Below are 20542 nucleotides of genomic sequence, written 5' to 3' on the forward strand. Positions count from 1 at the left end.
AGCATATCTAAATTCAAGCTTTTGCTTCATGATCATCATATTCTAGCTTTATTTCTCAGTTGTAGAGACAGATAACCTGTGGTTTGTCTAGATCAATAAAGCTGATAATTTATGGGAAAACCTGAAGCCCTTCAACTTTTATTGTATGTGGCACATGGTTAGACCAAAAGGTGATGTACCTGAATAATTTAGTTAGTAAGGTTCAAGTTAAAGATCAAGAATTTAAACCTTCGTGTATACTAAACAACAAAATATTCGAATTGAACAACACTTGTTGCCACAGACTATGGGTGTACTGAATATACAGATACTACATAACCAGTGTGGAAGATATGTAATTTGAATTCGGTTTATTTTACACATATATTCATATCAAACATATATGACAATTTTAAACAGGCTGTAGAACCAGGTGTCCTACAGACCTTCAAGCACTTGTACTGCAAAGCCTTAATAAACAATGGTGTACGTCATCCTCATTACAATAATGGTTTCTTTATGTTAACTATGTAACATAGGTCAACATGATCTGCTACATACAGGATGTTGGTGTGGTTTGTGCCTCAAATCCACAACTGGCAAAGTAGAGATCCATCCCCTGTACATTACATCATAATGTAATAACATGTTTTGATTGGCTCATTCAGTCTGTATTTAAACCACCCAAGCCATAGGTGATCAGATAGTGAGACCAAGTGCTCTTCTACATCAGGTCCAACCAAAGATCTAAAGAAATAAGGTAAACAGTATATGTTATAGAAGAAGTCTTAAATTCCAGTCTTTGGGCACTTGCCTAGACTGCATAATTAAGTCACCACTGCTTGGGTTTGGGATTTCTGGATTCATGCATGATGTTGAGATCCTGACTACCTGTACTGATTTACAGGCTTTTGGTAGCTTTCTCACACTTCTCTATGTCAGTAGTGAGATGGTATCTAATGTTTGTTACCTGATATATGTTTCTACATTTTCTGGACAATATTTTTAAGTGATGATACAGTAGCTAATATGAACACTGGCAGATGATGGGTGTGTATGATAACATTTCAGTGTATCACATTTTCTGTATATAGGTACACCATTATGTCTGGACATCAACAGGACAATGTGAAGGCCACATCATGGAAATGTATCTACAATCAACATTACCCATATCTGGTTCAAGCTCTACCAATGAATGATCTTGATTTCATTTCCCAGTTAGAGGCTGAAGGATTGCTGCCTGAAAATGTAAAACAAGCTATCCAGGCTGAGCCAACACAGGCTGATAAGGCAGTGTACTATCTTCACAATGTTGTTGATCCTGTCCAACATGGCAGTACTCCATTTTGCAAACTGTTTGTTTTTATGAGAAAAAGAACTGACAATTATCTACTACAGGTGGTTGTCAATAACTTCTTAGGAGGTATGCTATGAATAAACTAATGCACTGACCAATAGGCTAGTGTTGTACTTTGTACTGACCTCAATTAACCTACTGTGAATTTTATTTGAATTTATAATGACATTCTTATACATGCCGTCAATGTTTGTGGCAGAAACAATTTTTCAGTGCACTGTAAGTGTTAATCTGGTATGATATAATGCTTATATACAAACAGTTTCACATATGTACATATTATTAAGATGTAACAATTAAACTGTATTTAAATTACTGGATACATCATTCTGTCATACATGAACATATTTCAATTTTAGCACATCAACAACTTGTCATTTTGGATGGGTCACTTGCTTTAAAGTATGCTGCTGATTTTCTGAGGGTCAAGTATCAAAATCAACCTCTACCTTGTGCCGGAGATTTTCAAAGACTTCAAGCTTTTCAGTTGGCTGTTGTACCTGAAGAGGCTGAACCACATTACAACAGTAAACATGGAGAATATGCACAGAATAGTCACAGAAAGTTAAATGGTATTGAGGACATTTTCTACTACCGGAATGAGCCATGTCCCTCAAGGGTACTTATTACAGGGGCTCCAGGTGTTGGAAAGAGCACCTTAGCTTATGAGATCTGTCAGCAGTGGTCCAATGGAAAGCTCTTGGTGGAGTTTGAATTGGTTTTGCTTGTGACATTAAGGGAATTCTGGAATGTACCACTTCAACAGGCCATAAAGTCCTTGTTAGGCAACCACGCTTATCAAGGGTTGGAAGAAAGCATGGGAAGAAACGCTATGCTAATTCTGGATGGCTTTGATGAAGCTGGCGAGCATCAGAGAATAGATCAATTTTTTGAAGATACAAGTCAAAAATTACCAAAGATTACACTTCTTGTTACAAGCAGGGCACATGCTACCACCAATTTGACTGGTTTTTCACGGAGAATTGAAATACTTGGGTTTAACAAGGATCAAGTTAGAGAATTTGTGCAATTGAGCATCACTGATAGCAATCAGCAATCAACTGTAGAATTTCTCAAAGATTTAGAGAAAAATTCTCACCTTTTAAGCCTATGCCGCATGCCCATGCTTTTAAAAATGTTGACCTCTGTCTTGAAATACAACCAAATCAAGCTACATCAATTTTCCAATGTGGTTGAATTGCTACAAAACATTGTCGTGTCAATCTTCAAGCAGCAACAACAGCAAAAGTGGCTTAACACCACAGCCAAATGCAATGAAAATGTGCATCAGGCAATAAAGTTAAAGTTACCTGGTATTCCTGATGTTGCAATAGGGCCAGCATATTTACTAAGCAAAATTGCATACCTTGCATTTTTCTATTGGTGTGTAAAAGATAAAAAGAATTTTTTCAAAAGCAGCAAGGTTCCAAAATTAGTGTTTACAGTTGATGAAATCAAATCAATTGGGGTTGCCGTGCCTGATGATTTTGATGGATACGGGTTTTTCCAAACCTCACACATTCATCAACTACCAAAAGATATTCCTACATATTCTTTTATCCATCTCTCTGTGCAAGAATTTTTTTGTGCACTATACATTTCCCTCCTGCCCGACAATGAGCAATATGAATTAGTTGATGAACACTTTGATGCTTTTCCTTACTTGTTCTGGTATTATTTTGGCTTGTCCAAATCATCAGTGCCCACACCAGTGTGTCAGCTTGTATGGTCAAAATTGACCCACCATCCCAATAAGAATGGTAGTGATGTTGTCAAGTGTGCTATTAACTGCATCTGTGAGTGTGAGCAACAGTTAGCAACTTTGTCAACACAGTTGGAGCCTTTGAAAATAGACATAGGCTCCTACAAATCACTGCTTCCATATGATTGTCTATGCATTTCCTCTTTGCTGTCTCGTTACCCTGTGTTGAAGTTGATGATTTGGTGGTGCAACATTGGAGATGATGGAGCAGAGCTACTAGCTAAAATGATATCCCCCAGTTCTGTCAGTGTGTTAGAAGATTTGAATCTGCACTGGAATAATTTGTCTTTTAAAGGGATTACACAAGTTATGAAAATCATCAATGCAAGTATGTACAGTAAGGTTGTAATATTGCATGGGCATACTTTCTCTGTGTTCGTTATTTTACAGATATCACATCACTGACAAGGATACACCTGGGACGAAATGAATTTGGAGATGAAGGTATGGAGTTACTATCCAAAGCCATACAACAACCTGAAGCCATTGTAAAAGAGCTACTGGTTTGGCAGTGTAATATTTCAGCTGAGGGTGCCAAATTTATTGCTGCCATGTTGGAGAGAAATAAAACACTTGAGGTTCTGGTTATGCATGGAAATGATGTTGGTGACAAGGGAATTGCTGAGATAGCTGGTGTGTTTGGTCAGTGCACCATAAAGGAGTTACATATCAACCACTGTGGCTTTGGCTATGATGGAGCTGTGTCACTTGCAGGTGGCTTAAAGTCTAGTACAATAACGCATATGATGCTGTGGGGAAATCTGATTACTCAGAAGGGAGCCTGTTTAATGGCAGAATTAACCGCTGATGGTACCAGAAAAATAGACATGAGTAAAGAAGACATTGAAGATGTTGAAGTGAAAAGAATTATGTGCAATGTAGCAAGTAAGATATTGTAGTTTATCACCATTGGGAGTATAATGGGAAATTCTCACAAAAGAAAACATTTGCATCATGTGAAAACATTTACACGAAATGTTTGAGGTTATACACAAGTACACAAATCCAGTAAGGATATAACACTTCTTATTGTTTTACTGTGATTTAATATTGTGCACTATTTCAGCTTGGTTCAATACTTTTTATCAATGTGCTATGGTCCCTACTCTAGTTGAAAATTCCAAATTTTTTTTGTGTACTTGTTTGTTAACTTTTTTTTTGTAAAAAAATTATTATGACTGGTGAACCCACACATACTACAACTGAAATGGCATTGCGCCCCAGCTATATCAATTATTGTCTGAAAAGGAGAAGCAAATGAAAAGTAAAGTATCTGTTCGTTTCACAGTATTTCGAATCAAGAAATGTTCGAAAAGCATCTGTGTAATCCACGTATACCGAAAGAAAGAAATGGTGCCGCGTGCCCCAGCTATATCAATTATTGTCTGAAAAGGGAAGTATCCATTATGCTTTGTTGTCGGCTATGTTCAACCCATTACACAGTAGTACAAATCAAGAACTGTTCAAAAAGCACCTCTGCAATCAAAATATCTACTATGAAAAATACTGACGATTTCCGTTACGAAGGGAAGCCATCACGTGCTACTGCCAAATCGACACTTTATTAGATCCAAAAATACTAACCCCCCCCAAAAATCAACACTTTTCGCTGTCAGCAAAGATGAATGGCACACAAAGGAGGACACTGGTAGGTCCATGAAGAATGCATTGTACATACTGCAGTATGCTAAAGGCACCTCTCAGGCTGAAGCGGCGTCGAACAGTGAAAAAATCAAGCCTGTAGCTTTAGCCGTTGTTGAGTTATGCTTGTCTGAAGGCATCAGTCAGTTACTCAGTCAGTTAGTCAGTAGAAAATTCCGTTAGAAAAAATTCCGTAGCAACTTGTTGAAAACATTTTGGGTCGATCTGAAGGCTTGTTTGGGCTTAGTTATGCCCTAACCAACACTGCCCCATCGTCGTCAGGGAAAATTGAGGTTGGTTTTTGGGTGATGTTATTTCTTGGGCCATTCCTACTCCTTTGTGGTCCCTACTATACAGTACGATAGTACTGTATGATAGATATTACCTTAGCAAAATGATGTAAAATATTTGCAAACATTTTCATGAATTAAAACAGTAATTTTATACATGCAGTTTTGCAAAAGCTTCATCCCTTGAAAATTTCCAGTTTTAAGGTATATTTCATATTTCTAAGTAATTTTAAATCAATTGCAATAATTTGGTAGGGCAAGTGATGTGTGGATGGGTGACAGGAAGCAAGGAATTAATAAATGTTGACTTTAATAGTGAATATTATCCCATACTTCTCAGGTACGCCTTAACAGGATTAGTAAAAAGTGATGATAACTTGTTCATCATTCCTTGCTATTTGTCTTGTTCCTGTTATTTGAGCTCTACTGCTGTACTACTACAAGTTAAATATTCTATTTCTCTCCTTCATTTCTTGAACTTAATGATGTAATAATATTGATGCTTTCCATAGAAGACTATTGTGCTTATAGTGCTGCAGCAATTGAGAATATACCAGAATTAACTGGTCATGGACATGGTATGTGTTTACATATAATTAATATATTTAAAGTATAGTAGTTGGTTAAGTCCCAACATAGTTGTAATTCATTTGTGTATAATCTTTACAGCAACATGTGAATCGACAGCAGCAGTGATGCCAGCAGCAAGTGACAATGAAATACTCGATGAAGGTAAATAGTGAAATATGCATTACAAACTTGAAATGATAGCTGACATTTACAGAACCAGATATGCACAAATTGCAGAAAATTGTTACTCCTGAAATCAAACATGAATGGAAAACTGTTGCCTATTCTATGGAATATAGATTTCCAGATGTTAAGGCAATAGAGAGGGAGTCTCCAAATGACTCAGCTGTTTGTTGCCAAAAGCTTTTCAAAGATTGGCTCTCCACAAATCATTACCCCGCACCTCATACCTGGAGGAAGCTTTTGGAGCGGATTAGAGATATTGATAACCTTTGTTTTGCTGCTGAAAAGATAGAGAAGAAACTAAAGGAGAATTGAATAAATGCACACAGTTACTTTATATTAACGGTTATATCTTTGTAAATATGTACACTATATATACATACAGGAGCATAATGGGAAGAGGGACATTCATACATATAGCATCTTGTGAACTACATACAAAGAGGTAGACCAGATGGATAGCATAGAGAGAAACATACATCCGACAAACCATACATTGCAGCTGTCTATCATGTATCAACACAGCTAACATTCAGGTTACTAAAATGTATACCCTATCTGCTCACTGTGTCGTCCGTTCAGTTAAATAAGCCTGGAGGTGTTTAAAAGATTGTGCAGTAATGAACTGCAAATGGATGTTTAAAATTCCAGCATTTCTCATTATTTATATACAGTATGTTTTAAGGAGACCAGCAATACCATGATAACTATACAAGTGAAAAAGCTCTAAGTAAACTAGTGAAAAGCCTGGGGTTCAGCAGACAGTTCAATTAGCATATGACACATGAAATGAGAATTTAAAAGTCATTATTCATAATTGGGAGATTATAGCATGGTAGTTATACAAATGAAAAGATAACAATGAGATCTGACTACATACTTTTGAGTAAACCATTCCATCAGGCAAGAAGCCTGAAGTTGCTAATTGTCCATTGATCAGTTGATAAACGGCCTGTAATGGGTGGTGTCTATAGTTAGGCACTGGCCTATTATGCCCGAAATTTTACCTATTATGCTTTTGAGCATTGCTCAAAAATTAAGCCTATTATGCTCAAAATCATGCTTTCAAAATCAAAATTATACTCTAGAAGTGACTGTTTTATTAGAGTATATCAGCCTTTCTTGACTGCTCTATTAGAGTAAGTGACTGCTCTATTAGAGTATCTCGATCTTATTTCTGCAAAGTGTGAATAACCAACAAAGAAACAGTTTAATAAGTTGTATTACGTGTTTTTGATTATAAAATGCACTAATAATACTATTGGCAGTGAATATTTGCTTTCTTTCAGGCGCACGTATTGCGCATTTAATTAATTTTTCAAACATCGTCCCTATTATGCTGGCATTATGCTTGATGCTTTTGGCCACCTATTATGCTTTAAATTATGTCGGCATAATTGGCCGGTGCCTATCTATAGTAAGTTTTACAAATGAATATAGGGTGAGCATTGGTCTGGGTATCATTTGAGAAACTTGAGAAGATCTTTCAGTTTATTGAGCAGCTGGTGCAACAGGGGAATAGCAGCAAAATTTAAATCGAGGGTGCTAAGAAGGATGATAACTGGTTAATGTAAATCGCATAGCTTGCATACAGTGTGTATACTCAGTCTAGGGGGTCTGGGGGCATTTGAAAAGTTTTGAGATTGAATTTGGTAACAACTTTAACAAATCATGCAATTGAATGTTGAGTATGTGACTGCTCTATTAGAGTAGCTATCTGCTCTATTAGAGTATATCTCGATCAAGTGAAGGGGCAGTACACCCTATCTAAAATAAGAATGGAGGGTTCTACCCCCCTCCCCCTGTTGTTGCACTGAGCTCCATTCATGTAGCTAGGATACAAGGTGATATCACTTCAAAGAACGTGATGCCTTCTTGCAAGCCTACTACAAAATGATGTGAGCAATGAGCATGCATGCATGCAGGAGCTGCATGTTTAACTATATAAGACAGCTAACTAGCTGCAGTACATGCAAACTGCATGGTGCTAGTAATACCTATCATGCAGGGGCGGATCCAGACTTATGGAAAGGGGGGATCAAAAATGAACTGAGGCACTACATTATCTCTGGTTTGATACGGTGAGATAAAAAAAAGGTCACAACCAGCTGACAATAGCTGCCCACCTTACCAACCACGCATTTATAACTGATACAGTACATAAAAATCCTTAAATAGCTCACTACACACTACTCTAATATTGTGACTGCTCTATTAGAGTATCTCAATCTTGTTATCCTAAAATTTTTTGGAGGGGGGGTCAAGAACCCCCCTGTATCTGTATCCGCCCCTACTATCATGCAAGCCATATAATATTATGCTCAAAATTTTGTCCAAAATGCTTTCAGGAATATTTCCCAAAAATTTCACCCATTATGTTCTTCATTGTGCTATATGCTTCAGTGCATTATGCTCCTAGGTTAACAACATTTCTTACAACACATTTTTATACCCTAATAATGCTCTATTAGGGTATTTCATACAAAATGCATGACTGTTCTATTAGAGAATATGCAATCTAAGACGCATTTGAGTGCTCTATTGCAGTTTGTATTTTCCACTGACCACTCTATTAGGGAGTATCAATCTATTATTTTTCAAGGAATTAAGTTCCATAAGTTGAAATATCCACCTAAATGCTAGCAGTACGATGGCATAGCACTTTAGCCTATTGTGCTTTTTTATTATGCTGGACGCAGGCCTAATGCAGCTTATATACAAAATCATCCAATGACATAAGAACATAAAACTACCAAATGAACATTAAGGATGCAGCATCTAGAAATGATTGTGATTTAGTGCAAATGTATACATGTATACTCAACTATGTAGTAGGTTTGATTTAGGGGATAAAGCAGAATATATAATTAGGACCTAGAAACAATTTTAACATAGCTAATTGACAAAGCTTAGGAAGTGTTATAGAGGTGCTATAGAAATAATGCAATGTATACTAATAATTTTATGGCTATACAGTAAGTAACTAATACCATACAAATGAAGGGCATGCTGAACAGTTCTGAGTCAGAGGAGGGCGGACACAATTTAAGCGCTGCTAAAATATATTATACAAATGGTTTGTTTATAATGTGCTGAAGAACACCAAGCTTACAACAGGAGTTACTACGCAATGTTTATTTCTGCATTGTAAGGCATGCGAAGGGCTGAGGTACTTGCGCATGATATATAATGACATTGCTAATATTGCCATAAACCAAAGGGTTTTAAAAAGCCAAATGTACCATCTTAAAACTTACACTAAATCCAATTTGATTATCCAGTAAACCCCACCGCTCGCTAGATTTGTATTGGTCTATTGAGGCTCATATGAAATACCAAGTGGAACTATGCAATTAAAGCAATAATTTTACATTGCACTTAAAATATGTCCGCCCTCCTCTGGTTCTGAGTAAATCTTCCATCAGGTTATACAGAAGGTGGTGTTGTCTGTAAGATTGTTCAGTTGATGAACAGCCATTTAAAGGCATGTAAACTTCTCCATATTTAGTAGCTTAACTAGCTTTATGAGTGAAGGTTGAACTGAAAAGCTTGGCATGAGTCATCTGCCACTGAAAAACTAGAATTACCCACCAGATTGTTTAACAAGCAATGGGAACAATTGAAATTATTCATCATCTGTATATAGTATATGCATTTTTTTAGCAGGATAGCTATACGTAGCTTTTGTGGTAGCTTTACAAATGACTGAGTAATAACAAGTGCAGAGGCAAAGAGTGCCAAGTAAACCGGGTGGGCTAATGCAATACATTTCTAGAGGAGATTAGTTATATCATGGAAGCTTTAATATAAGCTGAGCAGAACATTTCATAAGGTGAAAAGCCTGGAGGCGCTCAAAAGATTGTGTGGCAATGAACTGCAATGGATTTTTAAAATCCCAACATCTTTCATTATATATAATGTACAAAACATTTCTTTAGGAGACCAGCAATACCATGATAGTTTTACAAGTAAAGGGTGAACAAGCTCTCAGTGAGAAGCCTGAGGTCCAGCAGACAATTAAATTAGCGTACAATGCAAAAATGAGAACTAAAATTCTCCCATTATTCATAATTGGGAGATTATGTAACTATTGGCATAGCTATGAGGCTGAAACTTTGCCAGAGCATACATTTGTTTTAAATAAAGAATTTGAAAATGCCAGATCTGGTCACATATGAAGGACCACAAAAATTTTGAAAATACTCATGAAATATTTCATGGGTTGCCTTACTGTGAAATTGAAATTCACCTATGCCATGAAATGGGTGTTGTATTATTTCATTGGATCATGTATTAAAGGCTTATTATTGTACCACATAGGCATGGAGAGGGGGCTAGAACCCCATCCATTCTTATTTTAGATGGGACGTAGCCCCTTCACTTTTTAAAAATCAATAGAGCAGTTAGCTACTCTAATAGAGCAGTCACGGCCCTACAAAGTAGCAACAACAGAAAGATCAATTTGCACAGCAAGTATTGGGAAAAATTACAGGTGCTTACAAAAAACAGCTGTAACTTATGAATGCAATGATATGCAGAGTTGTAACTTGCTCCTCCATCGTGTTTGCCTTGAACAGGGGAAATTTTCCCTTATATTACAGTTCTAAAGTGATGTCATATTGTTAATTAGATATTTATGCTGGTGGTATTATTGTTTATAAATACCATATTATTCCAGCCAGCCCTATATATAAAGTATTACAGCTATACCATTACCGTGGTAGTTTTACAAATGAAAGGATAACATGAGATCTGAATATATACTTTTGAGTAAACCATTATTCCATCGGGCAAGAAGCCTGAAGTTGTTCAGAACATTCTTCAGTGATAAACAACCAGTAATGGGTGGTGTCTATAGTAAGTTTTACAAATGTGAACATTGGTCTGGGAAACCCTCTTCATCATTTGAGAAACTTGAGAAGATCTTTCAGTTTATTGAGCAGCTGGTACAGCAGGAGTAGCAGCAAAATTTAAATTGATGGGGTTAAGAAAAATGGTAACTGATTGATGCAAATTGCATAGCTTGCGTAGTAATGCGTACAGTATATATACTCATCATGGTCTATCTAGGTGAGTCTGGGGGCATTCCATGCCCACAGGAAAATTAGACCTTTGAGATTGAATTTGGTAACAATTTTAACTAAATCATTCAACTGAATGTTTTATTTGAGCACATCACAAAAGGAATATACGTATAGTGTGCCTATTACTAAACTGTATAACATGCATGAGCAGCAAAGGTAATGTGTATGGTTAAAGTTTACTAACTTGAATGAAGATACAATCATCCTTGATGTGTTGACAAGTGGAGGTATTCTTGAAGAGATCATCATCAGAGATAAACAGAGGAACTCCATGCCCGTATGCAGCTTTCATTCCTTCAATAACTCTACCAGCAGTTTCATCTGGGGTTTCAACATCATATGTGACAGGACATGAATGATGGCTGCTGTCACTGATTTGGTTCAGTAATGTTATCTCAAATGTTCCCCTTAGTGGCAAAGACAGTTCATCGTCATATGGACCCTTCATGAGGACTAGAACACTGACATGTGAGTCCCCTTACCGGCATCGTCACCAGAAGCCAAAACATACAAACTCATTTTGTACCCATTGCTGTGGCTATAGAAGCTGTCGCTGTACCATTTACTACTATTACCGCTCTTTTTGTACTTGTTGTATTGGGACATCTTCATGGTAACTGGACATATGAAGGTTGACATGGTAACGAGATGGATGGATGAATGAGATGGATAGATGAATGTGCTGGAGCAATTATCTTATCAACTGATGTGCTCTTACTGATCAGCTGATTCACCATTAATTCTAAATTATTGATCCTTTCTGACATTAACGCTTCAGTTTTGGCTAGTTTACTTTTAGTCAATTGTAAATGCTCCTCTGTGCTTTCTTCTTCATGTGCTTTTCTGTTATTATGTCACCTCGCACCCTACATTCTGGTACTGACACTGGACCATCTCTAGGAGACACTTCTTTCTGTGGTCTTCCATGCCTTCACGAAGAATATTCCCTACCTCACAGCCATTGGGACAAGGCAAGGGAAGCTTGGGGCACTGCTCCTTTTGTTCATTCTCAATAAAGTGATGTTTGCCTCTAATGTAGCAATGGTGACATTCAATCTTTTGATGTGAACAATCTGCTTCAACATGATTGGCGAGTCGTTGCAGTGACTTTCTCCACAATCATTAGGACAGTTCACAACCATGTACCGGCAACCATTGTCATTTAGAAGGTGATTGTTGGTGTCATTTACTTCACCCTGCCACTCACAACCTCTCTCATTGTTAGTACACATCACGTAAAGGCTTCTTATTTCTCGGTCAGCCTGCTTATTAGGAACAGTGAAAAACTGTCCATCACGACAAACTGGACAAACTTCGGTAGCTTTCTTGACATTATCCAGACAAGATTTACAGAGGTTGTGCCCACAACACACAGTCAAGTGAGGATCTCGACAAGGAAGGTCGCATATTTTGCAAACAAAACGATCATGGGGGGAGCCAACAAATTTGTGGTCGTATCCACCTAGGTATCCACCAACGCAGTCGTGCGTGCTCTGCGTAACTATTTCCATAAACACATCAGTAGCTTAATCACTTAATTCACTGCTGTAAAATAGGCGCTGCCGCTGAGGAGCAGAAACCTTGCAATCGAGTTGCCAGGGAGCATTAATAAGAGTACTGTGCCTACCCGCCCGACTCAGGACTGTCTATGTAATAATAGAGCGGCTAAGCGAAAAATCGTTCACTTTTGATAAAAGCACGAACTATTTGATACGGTGCCATTAAAATTGCCAATCATACCACGCTGACACATAAAACCAATAGCTACTATGGAAGCCATAAAAATGCTCAATAGTAAATGTGCTGGGACTTTGCAAATGCATAGACAAGCAAGGGTGGATCATATGATACTCATATCCAAAAGCTGATGTCCATCCTGGTCATTGGCTTGCAAACGAAGGGTCAAAGTTTACGAAGCCATAGATGTGTAATATATTGTTTCTGTTGGATTGTGCCTGTACTTTTTACATATTGCCCCATTAGAAGTGTTGGAAAACAGTTCATTTCACCACATTTTGAAAATTTTTCTGATTCCATGCTACCTGTAAATTTGAAATACATTCATGCTATGTAGCTAAGGTAAAATGAAGACTTGTGTACTTGTATGGTTTCTTGGTCAGCTAGAAATAGGCCTATAACTTAGTTTAAGTTTCCAAACATGCTGATTTTGATGTGGCACCATATCTCAAATGATTTATTATAGCTACCTTACTCAACTTCCATGCTTTTAATTTATCATGAAGTGAACAATTTTATAAAAAAAAATTGTTGCTTAGCTAGCCACTTTACTACAATGGCTATTGAACAATTGGTAAAATTTTGTACCACTTGTTTGATGCTTCATTAATTTCAGCTTAATCCATCAATTTAGTTTGGTTTTCATGAGGACTAAACCATGCTTTGTCAATCTCACCTGATCACGTACCATCTCAGTTTTACCCTGAATTTCTTTTACCACCATTGGTGGAATTTGGTACCAGATATTCTGAAGAAACAAGCTAACTTTAATGTTTCAAGTGCTGTTTTATTGCTGAATACCTCTCAGATTTGGTCGTAAGACATACAATTTCAGCCTTGATATCACGACTGCTTGCTGATCTCACAATTTCTAAAATTTGTTAAGGCACACTAAAGTATCCTTTGTACCAGGTATAGCTATCATGTGATAAATCAATTAGAGCAGTGGGGTGGCTCTGTATTGTTCTGGAATTTTTAGCGGTTTTCCGTATTTTTGACAGTTTTGAACACAGCCGGGCATTATTACATCTTGGGAAAATACTCAACACATAAGAATTATGAGGATTTAACGTGAATTGCTATCAGTGATGCATGGGCGGATCCAGGAGCTGGCAAGGGGAGGGGCACAAACAAGTTCAGATTCACACCATTGAAGAGGAATCAACCACTAGCTACAATCTCAGGCTGTTGTAGTTGATATACACATAGGTGCAAATAATCACCTCTCAGCAGTATTTCCCTGTTGAATTGTGCCATTTAGGCCATTGCAGAATCTTGTAAAGTGTTTAAAGGTGCTACAAAAACTAAAACACCCGTCAAACGATAATTATTTCTAGAGGCGCTTAATACCATGAAAGTGCTGGGTCATGACAGTTTGAGTTTAATTTCAGGTTATGTGTGTAGTAAAAAGAAGTAATATTCCTGCCTTTTAAGCTAAACAGTATTCATTTCTTGAGTAATAAACTGATATTGGCATTATCAAAGTAATAGCTATAGCTAGCTAGGTATTCTTCAGAGGGGGGGCATTTGTCCCAAATGCCCCATGTTATTACAAACATTTATTACTTAATTTGTTGTGAGGTGCATTGTGCAGAGGATCAAATCAAGATGATGTGCTGAGCACTGAATCCACAGCTGCATACCTACATGTATAATGATATTATATGTACTCAAGCCTTGAAGTGAGAAGTAATTTCAACAAGTGCATTACAGAAGTTGAGACTGATATCACGTGGTGCAAGGATAGAAAGTTTCTTATCATAGTGTAGGCTACACTATATATAGCATAGAGATATTATATGCTGTGGTAAACAGCAGTATTGCACCCATGTAGCTAGCTAGTTGTGCCTTTCAACATTGTTTTTTTGTTTTTTTTGTGAAAACAAATGTGTGTGTGCATGAGCCCCATGGTAGGCTTCACAGCTGCATGAGGGATGAGTGGTTGGCTTTCTCACGATCAGGTCTGCTTCCAGGTTGAGAGGTCTGTTGTTGTTCCACCTTGTGGATGAAAGCAGTGTGATGAAGTGTAATGGGTGATATGTTCTCACTGTTGGTGAATATGATGGGATGGAGATTGCAAGTTGATGATACAGTGCCTTGTGTAGAATTAGCAGCCTGGGTATCTCACGATGAGTCTCAAGAGATGGCTATAGGATAATTGAACTAACATTGCTGAAACTGAGCTAAATCTACTGTATAGTCAACATAAATCTATCAAGCTGCGCAATCATGCCTTTCTAGTTGTTGTCTCATATGTAATTAATTTATAGCTTAATTTAAGCCTTCTGGGTATAATTATGTAGATAATTATTGCGGGTGTAAACTTTTCTGATTGATCAATGGATATAAGAATAAACTGCGGACAGTCCCTCCTGTACTAGATGCACATATACACCTATAACACCAGGAGAAGCTAAAGCAACCTTACCCAATCTTCTCTGCAGTTAGACTCCGTCAAGTACTGGTCATACACATAGGGCTTAAATACACACACTGGTCATGTGGGATTTAAATTTAAATTTTCTGGGAAACTGAGAGCTGCACTAAAGGTGTGTAGAAAATTGCTAAAATTTTTTGAGCTTGAGATGCTAAGAAAAGTTAGTGGAAATCCCAGACGTATAATAAGAGCAGGAGCATTATCACTTGCATAATACAATTCACACAACATTGATTCAAATTGGTGGGTATAGCATGGGTTGACATTCATTAATTATAATGAGTGAGTGACTACACTCTTTGAATCGGTGCTGCATGAAGAGGCTTGGAAGAGTGGGAAAAATGATATAATATGTTGGCCTTGATATTGGATTCAAGACATGCATTATGCAGTCAAACACTCACAAGGTTTTCCAAAAGCTCAAGGCTGAAGGTTTTCCAAGGCTCACTCACAATCTTTTGATTCTCAGTTTGCTTAGTGTTTCTAACTAGTTCCATATGGTTGACTTTCAACACTAAGGTGCAGATGCTCAGTGGTATGAAACATGTATGTAGTTGCCTATCCCTGGAGTCTGTATTATAGATATGTATGCATACAATAGACAAAAAACAAGTTTATAGGATTGGTCATTGTGAGTTATGTTGGATTGCAAAAACATATTACTTATTAATATGCAATTGTTCAGTAATGTTCAGATCTCTCAGTTTCACCATGAGACTTGGGTTTCAGGATGTGTGCTGGAATATTTCAATTTGCAATTGCTTCACTGTGCACTTTAGCTGCTTCAATAACAGGATAGTGCATGGTACTGCATTAAATATGGGACATGTGATGATCTGTAAGATCTCATTGCTATAAGTCCCTTGTCAGACCCATACTAAAATATGCTTCACCTATATGGGCTCCTCACCTTCAATCTGATATTTGTGCCATAGAAAAGATTCAACGTAGTGCTGCAAGGTATACAATGAACAATTACTCCTGGAGAAGTAGTGTTACTAACATGCTCACATCACTTAATTGGCCCTCTCTAGAATCACGACGTACATTTTGCAAACTAGTTATGTTTTATAAGATAATCAATTGTCAAATGGAAGTTCCATCTATCTCACTAACATCAATGTCATCAGTTACCAGAGGTCATTCACAACGTTTCAGAATCCCACAAACAAGAATCAACTTGTACTTATTTTCCTTTTTACCATCCACTATTAAATTATGGAACACTTTGCCAGAAGATGTGGTCAATCAGCCATCTATAAACTGTTTTAAGGACATTTTGTTAAATCATCTGAATTTACTTTGATTTTGTTTTGTATCTCTGTGTTATACTCCTTGATGGAGTCCTACACAGTAATAAATAAATAAATAAAAATTTATAAATACCAAAGAATTAACTTTTGTAACTAATTAACTAAGTGAGTAACATGTATATGTACACAATAGGGCAAGTACTGCACTGTATGGCATGTATGCAGGTACAATATGTATAGCTAGCTACAAATTCATTGCTGCAATCCAGCATGTAGAATGTGAGTATGGGTACGTACTATCAAAGCATAAATAATATTTTCCTGGTACTACTATTCCACATAGTTTACACCTGCATGTGTGGTAAACATATAATTAGCTATAAGCACAATACTACAGCTGTCTTAGCTCTATTGTATAGCCTGTATGCATGCTCAGATCATTTTGTAGTAGACTTGCAGGATGGCATGAAGTAACCTCATGTTCTTTAAAGTGATATCACCATGTATGCTAGCTACATGAATGGTGCACGCTGATGTTTAATGCTTGGCTTCTGTATAAATTGCTTAATGTGGGGATGGTGAGGGAGATGGTCCTGCGCATGGGGCAGGTATCAATGCTAGTATAATGTAAGAAAGGAGATCTATTAACTCTGAGTAAAGCTATCGGCATGTACTTAAAAATAGGCCGCACTGATAACAGTAGGAATCAGAGCCATGTGTAGGTGTTGAGAAACTTATTTAATTACTTTTATAACTAGGTGTTCAGTCAACATGAAAGAGAGTAGTGTGAAGAGCTTGGCTACTGTACATCAAACATGTATTACCTCCACTAATTATCCATACTCAATTTTATGCTGGAATCACTGTTTTAAAATCAAATACATTTTGTTAGGCACCTGACGATTATGATGGCATAATTAATTTTTAGGTGCCTGAAGCACTAAGCTTAAGGCTGTCACAACAGGCCAAATGTAATGTTATAAATATTTGCTTGTGAAAAACATCCTCCACAAAACTTTGACATAATTATACTCTAATAGAACAATCAGTATATCTAATAAAGTAGTCAGGTAGTTGCCATACTTACTTGGTTAAACACATTCACTGCACCTTATTACCTTAAATAGTAGCATAGTGCCACAATTGAGTTTGACAATAAGGGGGGGCTTAAACATTGTTTTCAATCATCAAGTAGTGGTCGAGTTTGACTAGTTGCTGCATTGAATTTTTGTAATAAATGCTGTGGTGTTTATTACTAAAATCACAACAAAATCACACTGATTACTTGTGTTTAACCAAGTAATATAGTATTTGGTGTGACTATTCTATTCATTACAAGGTGACGTTATTGTACAGGCAAACAATGTATTTACCTACTCACAACTCCAAAAGTCCATTTAGAAAGCACAGTTTTAATCTATTAGCATAAACATGAGAACCAATTAAGGCATAAACAATGAGTATAATGATGTAATTAATTCTCTACCTGTTTACTACTAGGACACAGTAGCTATTTTAACTCAAGTGTAGTGAACCATTTTATATGATGTATAGATAGCTATAGAACAGTTATACCACATACGTATTGCATGTGCACATGCACTGTATATGCAATCACAGTCTTTGCCTGCCAAGGGTGTATGCGTTACTTGTTAATCGTGTTGGCAATGATCACTTGAATTTCAAAATGTACAGATTCTGTAAGTTTGATTGAGTAAAGAATATCTACAGTTTATGCATGCATGCTATACTGACAGATTGTGTAGTTACGTAAGCCTGTTTTTGCAAGAACAATCCATACATGTGTGTATATGGTATATACGTTAATTCAACTTTCTTGAACTGTAATAGTATCATATAGCCAAAATCATGCAAGTAATCCCAGGTTGATATGCATGCATGTTTTTCTTCAGATGCAGTCAGATTACATGTCCTACTCATAGTCTTTAAAAGCAAATAATCTATCACCAAAAAGTAGGAACTAGCTTTCAAAAAATTTACACATGTTTCTGCTATGTACATTTAGACCCCTGAAGGATATGTACTTGTGTTGTGTGTGTGCGTGTGTTTGTATTGTGTGTGTGTATGGTGGATTTTAAGGTGATCATATAAATGACCTAGGAAAGAGATCTAGATCCAATCCAAGCGGGAGTGTAGTAATTAACTAGCTATACTTTTGAAGTAGCTAGTACATGATCAATGGCAGTTCCAGGGGGGCATGTCTCCAAAAACAAGAAAAAACAAATTTGAGATACTCTAATAGAGCAGTCAGTCAAATACTCAGCACACATAAAGTGTCCATGCACACTATCGGCCGCCATTTTGTGCTTTGACATGATTGTGGATAAGGTACATTCAGATTGCAGAATCTCAGTAAGTCACCAGAAATGTGACCTATCAAAGTTGTGGTGACGCATTTCAAAGTTGATGGATCATGTTTTCCGGTTGGCGCTTTACGGTTTTGTTGCAAACATTCCGCAAACCTCAGGATCATCACACGTCGTTCTACTGCAAGGGGTAGTCCCTACCAGTCAATGTTTATTCTAGGATTTATACTTTGGGGGGGGGGAGGGATCAGGAATTTTGGGGGTGACCAGGTGCCTGAAAGTCTACATAATTATAGTTGTCCAAGTTCACTATAATTTAAAACAGTTGAAATAGTTGTGAAACTGGTTAGTCGTTTAAGGCTGTGTCATGAGTGTTGGTTTTGATTTTTGTGCAGATTGGGTGAAGCCAAATCCTATGGTTGGTAGCTCACATAGTGATGTAATATCTAGGACAACCATGTGCACCTCATGTACACAATTATTCTATTAGTAGTGCACTGCGTTTGTTGAATCTGGTGAATAAACAATTTGTGTGAGATCACTAAGATGTTGTATTGACTATCATTGCATGTATAATACCAACTGCATGGGTGGTTGTCTTACAAGAACCTTATAGGCTATTTCAAATTGAATGTTAGGGTATTTTTATGGTTATGGATTTTTTAAAATCAGGCTTTGAGATTTAATCTGGCAGTATATTTGCTGGCTGTGCTTGCCATTTTAAATATTTTACAAAATTACAGAACATTTTAAGAAACTGGGGAAACTTGAACTCTCATTGTGCATGTACCCTAGGAGACTTTTAAACATTAATATTGAACCTGAAAGCATTGTAAGGTAGCTAGCACATGCAATTTTAACCTGAGAAAATTTTACATATTAATCACTCTTGAGATTGAATCTGAGAGCATTTTAAAGTTTTGTGTGCCATTTTAAAAACAAGCTGGACCTAAGTATAGGTGTAGCAGTTACTCACAATTTTAGGGGGTGAGTTTGAGATTTTAGGGGGGAAAGTTCCCCACCCTAACATCCCTAGAATAAACACTGCTACCAGTAGTCCTGTAGAACTATTTGCCACCGGGATCAAGATTTTTGATTGACGAAAATGCACCTTGATTTCATTTAAAAGGTACCTTGATCCCCTGACAATCTAGCATAGAAGCCTTGTAAATTCTCGGTTTGCCTACAAGTTGGCTTTCTAAGGTCTTGTCCAAGGTGCTTGATCACCCTTTTTTAGGAAGTCTTGATCGTTTGATTCAGTGTGAAATAACCTCTTGATCATGATCGTTTGATTCGATTTTGATCCCGGTCACAAATGGTTCTACAGGAGTATTGCCCTTGTACCGTAAGAGGACAAAGTTCTATAAACTGCGCTGGGACATTGGAAACAGTGGAAATTGAAAACTGAAACTGAAAAACAAAAATTGGTCAAAACTTCATATTAGCAGGTACCTCTTAACAAAGACCACCTCTGCAATAAGACCACCCGTATAATAAGACCGCCTCATTATAGTAGTTGTAGGTCCAACAAAAAGGCCATTAGGTGTACTCATAATGTAATAAAGTATCAATCAATCAGACAGTACTTAAAAGTTAAAATGACAGCTGCAGGGTTGTACATAAGGATATACTATCTTACCATGCCAAGACCTAAAGTCCATGGTCATGTCACAATGAAAAAGGGGTAATTGCATGCATAATTTACTCTGCTGATACTGGATTTGATAATGGATTTCTCATGAATTGTGCATGATTTAAGAGTTGCATAGTTAAATTAATAATCTTGGACTTTGTGTCTTAGTAATAGTTAGACACTTGTGATAGGTGTCTTCGAGGATTTAAAAACCTGAGGTGATGTCAATAATTACCTGTGCCTCAGTAATTACTGATGTCACCTCAGGTTTTTAAATCTTTGAAGA

At 37.0% G+C, this 20542-nt stretch overlaps 2 protein-coding genes across 2 annotated transcripts; one reads left to right on the top strand and one right to left on the bottom strand.

The window, feature by feature from the left end:
- The first annotated feature begins 472 nt into the window (after positions 1-472).
- On the top strand, positions 473-6248 carry LOC136254328 (NACHT, LRR and PYD domains-containing protein 12-like). The gene is made up of 7 exons (XM_066047009.1): positions 473-739; positions 1074-1405; positions 1699-3429; positions 3492-3986; positions 5545-5610; positions 5702-5764; positions 5817-6248. Exons 2-7 carry the CDS (start codon positions 1084-1086, stop codon positions 6098-6100), a joined length of 2961 nt encoding a protein of 986 aa, XP_065903081.1. The 5' UTR covers positions 473-739; positions 1074-1083; the 3' UTR covers positions 6101-6248.
- Positions 6249-11021: 4773 nt separating this feature from the next.
- LOC136253668 (TNF receptor-associated factor 3-like) lies at positions 11022-12415 on the bottom strand. Its single transcript, XM_066046327.1, has 2 exons — positions 11821-12415; positions 11022-11551 (listed from the first exon to the last, which is right to left on the bottom strand). Exons 1-2 carry the CDS (start codon positions 12378-12380, stop codon positions 11323-11325), a joined length of 789 nt encoding a protein of 262 aa, XP_065902399.1. The 5' UTR covers positions 12381-12415; the 3' UTR covers positions 11022-11322.
- Positions 12416-20542: the final 8127 nt, after the last annotated feature.

The sequence above is a fragment of the Dysidea avara genome, chromosome 4, assembly GCF_963678975.1.
Source record: "Dysidea avara chromosome 4, odDysAvar1.4, whole genome shotgun sequence".
Lineage (NCBI taxonomy): Eukaryota > Metazoa > Porifera > Demospongiae > Dictyoceratida > Dysideidae > Dysidea > Dysidea avara.

Excerpts from the sequence above, each read along its gene's own strand:
- LOC136253668 (XM_066046327.1), bottom strand. The coding sequence starts at position 12,380 with ATGGAAATAGTTACGCAGAGCACGCACGACTGCGTTGGTGGATACCTA. Across the intron at positions 11,552-11,820 it reads CTTGTCCCAATGGCTGTGAG|CACATTCATCTATCCATCTC; the intron begins GTAGGGAATATT and ends TAATTGCTCCAG.
- LOC136254328 (XM_066047009.1), top strand. The coding sequence starts at position 1,084 with ATGTCTGGACATCAACAGGACAATGTGAAGGCCACATCATGGAAATGT. Across the intron at positions 1,406-1,698 it reads TGTCAATAACTTCTTAGGAG|CACATCAACAACTTGTCATT; the intron begins GTATGCTATGAA and ends TTTCAATTTTAG. Across the intron at positions 5,611-5,701 it reads ATTAACTGGTCATGGACATG|CAACATGTGAATCGACAGCA; the intron begins GTATGTGTTTAC and ends TAATCTTTACAG.